Raw genomic sequence first — 11,494 nt, 5'->3', positions numbered from 1 at the left:
AATTTGTTTTTCTTACATAACATAAAACAAAATCATTCAATTTATTGTTTTAAATTAAACCTAATTTATGTTTTAAATTTTCAATTTTAATTTATTTTAATTTTTAAATTTTTAAAAGTTGTTGTAAAATAAGTCATGTGAATTGCACATGTGTTTTGATGGTTTTTTTAATACCAAAAATACCCTCACCCTCTTCCTTAAACATTGCAACATGAACAAATTCATCACATTCACTAGACACTGCTATAAAAATGTATTCTAGGATGCCAAAATGATGATAGTTTATAATAACCATCTTAAAATGTCAAGTGGTGACCATTTTATAAATAGAGAAAAAACAAACTACGACAGTTTTATGAGAAGCGTCGTGGAGTGCTACATTCAACAACATTCCACCACTTTTTGTAAAACATTCATGATTTGCAATCCTTCTATTTACAAAATATAATTTACAAGTTCAATCCCTCCCTCCCTCATTGACTCTCGTGTCTTCCCCCCTCACTCAACTCAACGACCAGGATTTCCCCGAAGGGAGAAGGAGGCGACGAGGGAGGCATGCGAGAGGAGGAACTTGGGGGCAAGGTGGTGGGCATGGTGGGGGGAGGGGTGAAGTAATAATGGCTGTTGGTGTTTAGGAAAGAAAAGAGGTTAGGAATTAGATTGTTTTATAATTTTTAAAATAAAATAAAGATAGTAATAATTAATAATTAATCATTACTATTTAAAATTTATTGTTTTAAAATTTAAAACACTGACAGAATTAAATGTTTTAGAAAAAAACCAAAAAAAATACAAAAACGATCCGTTTTGTTGAAAACATATCAAAATGAAACTAAAATAAACTTAATAGAACAAAAGTGACATTAAGCTTAATGTTTATACAAAATGTATATTTAATTATCAATTTATCATCCATAATCTTACATGCCCCAGCGCTTCAAACGAATCAAAGGCTGTGTTCAGAATCATTTAACTTGAACAGAACCTGATTTTGATTATTATTTTTTAAATGTTGAAAACCTAATATTAATTTATATATCAAGTTTTGTATTTAGAACATCTTAATATTGAATGACATTCATTCCATTTTAACAATTTACTATCTTACTAAAAATACACAAAAAAAAAAGAAAAATAAAAATGGATAAAATTATCAATTCAGACAGTTAAATCTAAATTGAAATTAAATCCACTCACATTACTACAGATTTCAAAATTAAATCAATTTTTATTTTAATCATTTAAGAAAATTATTGATGAATAAAATCCAATTCCTAAAAATTAGTTTGTTCTAAACAAAATATAAAATGCTGCATAACATTGTTTCATATAAAATCAGATTAAGTCATAATCAAAAGCAAAGTAATACCCCGTTTCCTTCAATGCTCTTAATGCACCTTATATGACATCACCCCACAGCCAAGTTCAAATTTCAGTAGAAAAGGACGCAAATAGTAACCAGACACCAAAAAAGGCGAGGGAGCACATTTATCATTACATAATTAAAACCACAACCTAATGCCTCATCTCATCTATGATTCACCTTTGCGTAGCATATACAACCTACTACATACTACACTACCAACATGGTGTACCTGGATATATCGGGATGATAAGTATGATCAGTCCCGTCCACAATCTCTAGCAAATGCCAGAACTTTTGAATGGTTACGGTCAAGATAGTGACACGAATGAAGGATCCTTCATCAAAAAGTGCTCTACTGATTGACATTAATGATTGTTTCGATTTTTTATGACCAAAATCCAATATGGAAATACAAAATGAATATTCTTTTGCTTAGTTAGCTTTTAATCTCAAGATTTCTTTAGCTGTTCTGCGCCGAAAGTAAGACATGTGTTCCTACAAATGGAGTTATGGAAAAAGGAATTCAACTCAGAAACCATATGAAAAATTAGTCATTAAAACGAGGCTTCCTCAGCCAATTTGACGAGGTTTAAAATGAGATCCATTGGATCTTTTTAGAATGTCCCATTGAGCAAGGAAACATTGGTCACACCATACACAACATAAAAAAATTACAAGATTTGAATGTTGAAATGTTATATAATTAAAAATTCTTGGCAGCAACGCAATCTATATTGGCAGTAAGAAAGTATCAAACAGGTGAATGACTGACCAAGTTAATGACTTCAGAAAAAGGAAAATATTTCCATATGCAATAAAATGAACAGAAAACAAAGGCATGCTTTCTTACAGAAATGGAACAACTATAATATCGTACCTGGTTGAAACACAACCCCAAGTTTCTGCTATAGAAGTCAGCATATTTGATCATAAACACCCCACAATCATACCTGTCCAAATATCAAATTGCATTTAGAAAATAATTCGCCCACAAACTGCTGCAAATACTGTTCAGAGGTACAAAAAAAGGAATGAAAATTGAGATGGTATTTGTAAAGTACTGATGTCTAAACACACCACTTATTTAATTCCTACCAAGCCCCTACTAAAACATCCTAGCTCCACCACCTGCTAATGATGGTTCATTAAGTGAATAGGAGAAGAAAACAAACCCATTCTGCTGCTCAGGAAGGTCTTCAACAAATTCTTTTTTCCAAGAACTTACATCAATATCTTTTCCAGTCTTGTCCTTTACTTCATCTACAATATAGCTAGCCTGGTAGACATCAAGAAAAACATCAGGAATTGCCCCAACCAAATGTGAATACACCTATATATCTTTCCTGAGTTCCCCATCCAATTAAGTCCTGTGGGAAATGCGGACTTCTTCCTTAATGGAATAGTGACAGTGATGACATAAATATGTAATTTCAAAAACTTGAAAATGTTTTGTCTCCATAACTAAAAGTCTAAAAACATGACACAATCTAGAGGTGCCTAATTTTAGGCAAAAACCTGCACCTAATAAAAGCAAATCACATTTATTTGGTTTGTAAAATATTTAAAAACTAACAAGACCTGTTAACACTGGTAAAGCAAAGAATATTTTTTGTATAACATAATAAAAATCTCACGTTACCTAAAACTGTAGCTAATATCAAACATAATTCTAATTTACCATAAGTAGGAGCATAACAACAACTAACTCAAAAAGTATATCTATATGCACAATGTCTAAATCGATTGTCCAAAAATTAAATGTTCAAATTCAAATACTAAGTCAACTATCCAACACATAAATGTTTGGGCACTAATCATAATTTATTTCATAATTAGTGGTTTTCTTATTCAATAGTTCTTCATTGATTTATCTATTAATTAGATTTTGATTTATATTAAGTTGATTTTGTGCAAATCCTCTACTTCAATTAGTTTCTAATTTAAAAAAGTTCTATTTATTGGTAGGCTGCCTGAAATTACACTCATGTTTTCTATCATTTTTTTTTTATCTATTTCCCTTTTGTCAAATTTGTTTGTTTAGCTTCCTCATCCCCCTAAATTTATTCTTCATGACTGGATTGAGGCACTACAGACACATGCATGATCTTTGGCCTTCACCAGATGTCAATATACATTTTGGCCTTCCCCAGACGTCAATATATGGTCTGGACAAACAAGATGTTCAACCCATCAAATTGAATTCTATGCATCAGACCGAAGTTTTCTTCAATAACCAGCTTGTGTGAATCAAAGTTTGGTTAATTTTGAAATTCAACATAATTTTAAACATTGACCTGCTAATGAGATATTTTTTTTTGCTCAGCAAAAATATATATGATATATTAATATGGAGTACCAGTGGTACTAAAATTACAGTATTTTTGGGGCCAGCTGGTTCCTATGTTTACTGATAGGACCCAAGCCAGCACCACAGCACCCAGCTATGTAACACCCTACTACAAAAATCCATCCCCCTTACTCCTAGGCTAGGTACAGAAACCTAATGTTAGATTAGTAGCCCATTGGTTAAAATGTACTGTAAAGTCTTTGTCGTTGGACTTGAGCCATGACCAAAGGAAGGGGGATGAGATATAAAAGGACAGGAGATTCTCCAAAGATTGAAAAGAAAACTAAAAGGCCGTATCCAAATTAAAGCAGGAATAAATTTTGATTTTCAAATAGTTTAAGCATGGCTTCCTCCATTCACACTGTATTTGATATTCTAAAGGAGATAAAATAATTGGATATTATCCAATTACTCAACTTGCAGATCATACAATATTAAAAATGGAAAGATACAAAATTAGGTAAAAAAAAAAATAGGGGGGATTGTATCATCATTAAAAGTGTTGATGATTCATGATTGAAACCAAATAAAGATTTTATGACTGTCACTGATTCACTGTCATTACTTCCAAAATCCTTGTACAAGAAATGTGCAGATATGAATCTGAAACATACAGTTAAACTAAATAGACCAAAAACATTACCAGAATTTTCATCACTCGGGCATCTGTTCCTCTCAGTGAGTCCAGATACTGAAATTTCTTATCTTTCTTATTGATAACAGCCAAGCACCAATGAATCTCTTTATGAATAGGTACAAATATCTAGGAACAAACAATGTAAAATATCAGCATAAAAACCAATTTGATAATTTGATTGGTTATAAGAAAAGCAAAACTTGATAATTTTTTCAACATAATTACTTTATCACATTCATGTAGGCCATATCCCAATTTCTTTTGGCTGGTCCATCTCCTCACAGATTTGAAATCATACCCATTCTTGCCACTTATTAACTGGTAAGAAGAATTCACAATTAAAAGCATCAACGACAGATCAATATGACTGAATTGCAGAGCAAATATAGATAAAACACACATAACACCATAGAATAAAATCCATGAAAATATCATAAATAAATAAATAAAAACACATAACATCATAGACTAAAATCCACTAAAAACAACAGCAAAAATAAATTGAAAATAGCATAAAAAACAACAGAATCATAGACTAAAATCCAAGAAAATATCACAAGTCTCGAAGAACTTGATTTTGGGTTGTCCTGTATGTGAGTAAGAATTGGGAACATCATTATAGGTTTAATAAAAAAATCATAGAACATGTTAATAAACAAAAAACTAAATTCTGAAATTCTAATAAACAAAGAACTAAATTCTGAAATTCTAAAAAACAGAACTAAATTCTGAAATTTTTGAGAAAACAGGACATAAAACATTGAACAGATGAAAAACAAAAACAGCCACACTGAGAATAAGAGAGAAAACAAAGAAGAGAACAAAAGAGATGAGGAACATCTGAACAAATGAAGAATAAGCAGAGAAAAATAAAGAGGGGGGGTCCACCATGGGTGCCGCAGCGCAGCAGGCTCCATGGCGGACAGCGCCATACGATGGCAAAGTGTTATCGCAGCACCATAACAGTTATTTAACAACATTGTGCAAAACATTTCAAGACGTGTTTCTTAGAAAACATTTCCATTACTGTTACTTTGCATGAAAGAAATGAAGCCTAACAAAGATCTACGAAACATGCCCCAGAAGATTAAAAAAAAAAAGCACAGTGGACAGCTGCATGAGTGTGCAAGCACTATTCAGTTCATGCGGATAGTAAAAGCATGTTACCTTTTTGTAGAAAAAGGTATTGAAAAAATGACAGTTCAGAAACTTCAGTGGTTCTCTTCTCTCCCTCTCTTTCAGCAATTCAAGGTACATATTTATTACCTGCAAAGGCAAGGTACAAGATCACTGGATTTCACAGTGCAACAATTTCAAACCACGATTATAGCTAGGTATCAACTTCTTCTCTTCCACAGCATTCAACAAAGGTTAAACAAACAATAAGCGAACAAGTTTAACCTCATCGTTTAACCATGCACCCGGTCTAAGGCATTGAAACTTTTCTCCAGAGATCTCAATGCCAGATTTCTCATGGGAAACCAAGATCTTTTTCCTGTAGAAGCAGGCCATCAATAAGATATGGTACAGCTTAAACCTTTCTGAATTGCATATAGCCAAATTTTCAAAACATACCTGTCGGCAGAAAAGGCATGTGCAACCTCAACTTCTTCCTCTTTAGTAAGAGGAATAAAAGGTTCCAATGGAACTTCCTGAAAGCCATAGTAAAATTTTGTCAATTGCAATAAAACTTAGACCACTTCTTATGCCTTAATAACACAGAGGCACATTGCAACGAATCATTCATAAAAATTGAACAAAACAACAAAAAACAAAAACACACAGCTAAGCAACAATTACAGCGAGCCTAATCAAAAAAATATACAGAGATGGGCCAGTTAACAAGTGTTTACCTCAACTAGTTCCTTCTTTGGGCGCAACAATTCAAATGTGGACATACGCTTCTCGTTAACTTGAATTTCAGCCTTCAGCCTCTCAAGCGTATCATTTCGTTGGCCAAGAGCATCGAGCAACTTCTTGTAGGCTTGAACGGAGGAAAGATCATGCTCAGGAGTCAAAGAAAGAGTGTCCAACATCTTCTCAGCATTAACCACATTCAGATCACCGTTAGTCAACTCAGAAACAACGGAAGAAGTTGACTGCTGCTGAGGGACACCATGCATATCCTTATTAGCATCCAAATCCTTCACCTCAGTCACAACCAAATCACCACCTTCTTGCCACTTGTGCTCTCGTCCATCTTCTTCCACACTCGAATCCTCCGACACCATACCCTTGGAACTATCAGCATCCACTTCTATCACCTCCTTGCCCTTTTCCCCAAACCTAATGCTAGCCAACGCAGAATTTTTCGCCCTTTGGTAGTTTTTACTGAGCACGTTGCCCTTGTCGTAACTAATCTCTTCTTTGCGAGGATAATGAAAACTTCTATTGAAGGCAGGAGAATCAAACTTACGTGGTCTACACGGGGCGTGAACCTCCCTATGCAGTGGTGGCTTGGTTTCGGGGTACTTAGAGATTCTTGAAATGATACTAGTCGAGGATAACAAGGATTGCGCGTGGTTTTGGGACATTGTTGAAACTCTGGGTCTTTTGGAATTGGGAGATGGAAAGTGGTAATTCGCGGATGGCCAATGTTGGCGGCGCTTGCCGTTGCTGGTTACGACGGCCATCGGGGAAGGAGCATGTCCGGTCGGGGTTAGGAAAATTGGGGATTCAGCGAAACCCTAGACGAAGCGTTATGGGATCTGTGTTGGTTTGGTTAACGATTAGCCTCCGCGCCTGTTCCGCCGAGGATGACGTTTTTTGCTTGCCTTCTCTTTCGCGGTACAAACAACAGCAAGTCGCCTTCTTTCCAAATCTTCTCCTTTTTCTACCTTAAATTAACAGTTATCTACCATGTTTTTAAACAGTTTCATTCATGTTAAAAAAATCACACATATTAATCATTTTTTGGTACAATATAATTACTCATTTTTTTCCTTACTTATTTTACAACGGTCAAATAAAAAAAATCATTTTTTTGTTACAATGTCAACAAAGTGCTATTCACAGTAAATATTTTGATTCCTTACGGGGCAAGAAAATTTATTTCTGGAAATTACATTCAGGAATATTAGGTCTGACAATGTCATTTTCATGAACATGTTTTTTTTTTTGGTATGGAGAAATAAAAGCAAAGACTACAAGCCGGAATAATGTTTTAACTGTTTAATTCAAACAAGCTGTACTACAACAATGACCCTTAGGGTTCCAGTTTTGGAGAAAATCAGCAAGCTCATCATTTTGTAGCATGCAGCAAGCTACCTTTTCTCGTGACTCGATACATATGTACCTGATAATACATTTCAAAGATATAGAAGTCAGAGATCTAACATCTAATTGAAGATCTATAATTGAGCCAAGACTTCTTTATACAGATTTTTAATGCTCTTATCAGTATGCTTCCCATAAGGAGATAAAATTTTCACTTCTTGGCAAGGTTAATCTTCAATTAGAGTAGGCATTGACAATTTTGAAGCATACCCAAGAAAATGTGTTAAATTGTGTGTCATGCTTTCATGTCAAACTTTTTTCATTTACTTCTCCATGACACTAATGTGTTCCTGGTGACAAGTGATAGATATTGAAAGTTACTTTCTTCATTACCTAGTAAAACTCCATCTTCTCTCCTGCCATTGTACTATATAAGATACAGACTGCTGATGATGATGGTTCATTTGCTCTTTGTACTAAAGCTAAATGATTGCTCATCAACTTACTAATTAAAGAAATTACTAAAACTTGGGCTATCAAGATTCATGCCATAGGCCAGTAAAAAGATGTGAAATTGGTGTGGCATCTTGCACCATTCCAGTCACACTAGTGGGGAAAGGGTTAAAACTTTAGTATAACTGTCATTGAAATCAAAGTTAGTCCTTGCATTATGATATTAGTTACTGTACCTCTATTTGTTTTGGATCAACTGAGAGACAACATCAGCTTTTTGGTGATTCTCTGTCAGAATACAGGAAGACAATACATGCTTACTCAGAAGATACAAAATTGGGCAAGAGCCTAAATAAGCACAAATCAACATAAAATTTAAGTTACAACCGAAGGCACAACCTGCTCATATGCTTATTTTAAAGGATGCTGAAATAACTTTTGTATTGTATAAGAAAGACACACACAGAACGAAAGGATTTAATTTAAGGTGTATCATGTTACATCTTTAACTTAACCACCAATGGAAGAAAAGGAAAGAGTCAAGGAAGAGATGCAGACAACAATTATATGTTGACATTTATACTACTACTTCATGCAAATGGTGTGCATTCTCAGGTAAACACACAACTAACAGCATATCAATCTTAGGACAAACCAACTTCTTAGAATGCACATAATTGGAACCACACAAAAAACAAAAGGCATAAACAAGATATCATGCTGAACCAGACACATCTATTAAGAATTAAGCTGTTGTAACATGTTAACCAATTCATCCATAAGATGGACCTTTCTGTATCAAATGCTCCAAAACTAAACGTATAAACCAAAAGTAGGGGAATGAATTACCTAACGGATGTTCATTGAATACCATATCATCACCAACCTCAATACCTAAGCTAGGACCTATTTGATACTCCTACTGTAATATTCCTGGAAGAAATAGTGAGAAAGCTGAGCTAAAAAAATTTGTAAGCTTTAAATAGAAAAAGAAATGGTGAGAGAAGAAACAACCGAGGCATAACATCCCTAGTTGTGCCATTGGCAATAATGAATCCACACAGTATGCTTTACCTAAGCCTTCACAGACTCAGTTCACACAGTCAGACCAGAAAATTCATATTCTTTAATAAATTAGTCATTACAAAAGGCAAAAGATTAATATCTTCAAACTTATCAGTAAGTATTTAGCATTTCTGTCATTTCAGATGGCAAAAATAGGCAGAGTAATTCTTGCCTCTTTGGTGCACTGCTTGGCTACTTCTTATTCATGTCAATATGTGGAGTAAAAGTCCAATTTTATATTGATAAAATATATCTTCATAAGTTATGGTAAATCATGTGCAAATCAATACACAAATATGAAAACAAACACCTACGAGATAGATAGTACTGATTTCACAAAATGTTGACATGTATCTTAGACTAAATTGGACATCGCATTATTAATAACTTCATATCAATAGTGTTGTCAGTTATTAACTGAATGTTCCAATTTAAAATTTTCCTACATGTAATGATAGGAATGCCATAAATCACTATTAAGGCTTAAGCTGAAAGCCTAAAACCCCCGTGAGAGAGTGGAAGGATACAAATTACAAACAATTACGCGGTAATAACGTCATGATGAAATAATCATCAAACAGAACATAATGATGGAACCACAACTTTTTTTTGCAAAAAAACAACAGCTTCATCACTCTGCCTATTACTTTTACATGCTTTATTATACTAGAAGGATTCATAAATCATAACACAGAATAAGTATCAAGAAAATAGTAAAGGTATCAAAAATTATTTCACAGCCTAATTCTTCTCATTCACCAGTGAAAATAGAGACTCTGAATACACAGCCACCTGATGGTATCCACTTGAACCATTAGAATAGGATCGATACTCTCGCAGCTGTCCCTCATTGTTACATTTTGTCAATCATGCACTTCCATCTGTCCCTCATTGTTACATTTTGTCAATCATGCACTTCCATCTGTCCCTATAATATCACCACTTTTTGTAGAGCAAATTAGGGAGAAGTATTGATTGGGAACGTCTTTATATTCTTGCATGACCCATATTTCTGCTCAAAAAACAAGTAGACGGAGAGATTCTCCAAGTACCGCCAAATCACAAAAATTAAAGTCACAGTCAAAATCAACCGGCAGAGGTATTTCTGAAAAACTCTTTTCCACTAAATCAAAGGCAACAATAACTTGCATCGATACATCATGGCAAAAAGCCAACCAGTGAATGGCACCATTCAAGAACCACCCTAGTCTGATATCATCACAGCAGTTCATATAAGAGTATAAGACAAATGCACACCCTCAATTTCTTTCCATGCATTGGCTCTGAGAGAGAAAAACTCTAAACTGGTCACATAATCATCCAAGTTTGGATTGTAAGACACTTAACCACCAAGTAGTCATCTGTTGATGGGTCATACCCAAAACCATATAGAAACGTGTAAAAAGATACATTCATATCAATTGGTGAGCAAGATACTTGTTTGTGGGCACCTGTGATGGATTCCACACCCAGAGACTTCCACAACAGTCCAAAAGTACAAAGCCTCTGCAGGAACCTAGGATTTGAACATTATTGGTGATAAGAAAGTTGTTGTTTAATGCAACGGAAGCAGAATCATCGTGAAGGGAAGCATTGAAGTCTAAGGATCGGGTTGTAAAAGAAGAAGTGTCTAAGAACACAAGTCTGTGTGTGCGAGCGGCTGCTAGTTCAAAATGTGATTTTGCAAAGTGGGGGATTGATAAGAGAGAGCCACCACTTAGAGATGCATTTGAAACGGATAAGAGACTTGACCGGCAACCTCAACAAGATTTGAATGATCAATTCCTGTGGCAGAAACACGGTCTTGTTCCTTCTCCTTAATCCTCTATGATTGTCTTTTTTCATTTTTGGGCGATTGATTATTCTGCAGCATAACTTAGATATATATAGAGGAGATAAAAGAAAGACGCTATCACAATTGTTCCTTGTCTAGTACTCTTCCCATGCTTCTTCATTGTTTAGTATTCTTCTTGTTTCACCAGTCCATCCTTTGAATTATATGCCACCAAAAATTGGATGAATGGTCAACAATCAACTAAACCATGCATATTTAATTACTTATGGGCCCGTTCATTATTAGTACCTTCTTTTTTTGTAAAATAATTTTTTATTATAAAAAGACATTGCTTTTTTTTAAAATAGTTTTTATGCATTTGTTTGAACTCATCCAAATAATCGAAAACTAAAAAGAATTTAAAATCGGATTAAAATAGAAATTATTTATCTCATAAAATTAGTTTTTAAAAATATTATTTATAACTATAAGCAAACATAAATTTGTTTCTACTTTTTTTTAATAAAAATAATCTCAAAAAAATAATCACTAGATTGTTCTATAAAATAAATTTTGTAAAATATTAGTATTTTAGTTTGTGTAATCTACACATCATAAATGTTTTTTTATAAGAAA

At 33.9% G+C, this 11,494-nt stretch overlaps 1 protein-coding gene and 1 pseudogene across 1 annotated transcript; both read right to left on the bottom strand.

The window, feature by feature from the left end:
- Positions 1-1,340: 1,340 nt before the first annotated feature.
- LOC100797013 (ubiquitin-like-specific protease ESD4) lies at positions 1,341-7,236 on the bottom strand. Its single transcript, XM_003550489.5, has 9 exons — positions 6,204-7,236; positions 5,926-6,002; positions 5,752-5,845; positions 5,518-5,616; positions 4,576-4,668; positions 4,357-4,476; positions 2,539-2,642; positions 2,244-2,316; positions 1,341-1,861 (listed from the first exon to the last, which is right to left on the bottom strand). The coding sequence occupies exons 1-9, from the start codon at positions 6,981-6,983 to the stop codon at positions 1,799-1,801; spliced, it is 1,503 nt and encodes a 500-aa protein (XP_003550537.1). The 5' UTR covers positions 6,984-7,236; the 3' UTR covers positions 1,341-1,798.
- Positions 7,237-9,378: 2,142 nt separating this feature from the next.
- Positions 9,379-10,935, bottom strand: LOC106796733 (F-box/kelch-repeat protein At3g06240-like; annotated as a pseudogene).
- Between the last annotated feature and the right edge of the window lie 559 nt (positions 10,936-11,494).

This window comes from Glycine max, chromosome 17, assembly GCF_000004515.6.
Source record: "Glycine max cultivar Williams 82 chromosome 17, Glycine_max_v4.0, whole genome shotgun sequence".
In the NCBI taxonomy this organism is placed as follows: domain Eukaryota; kingdom Viridiplantae; phylum Streptophyta; class Magnoliopsida; order Fabales; family Fabaceae; genus Glycine; species Glycine max.
Note: the sequence above shows the minus strand (reverse complement) of the source record. Positions and strands in the feature narration are given on the sequence as shown.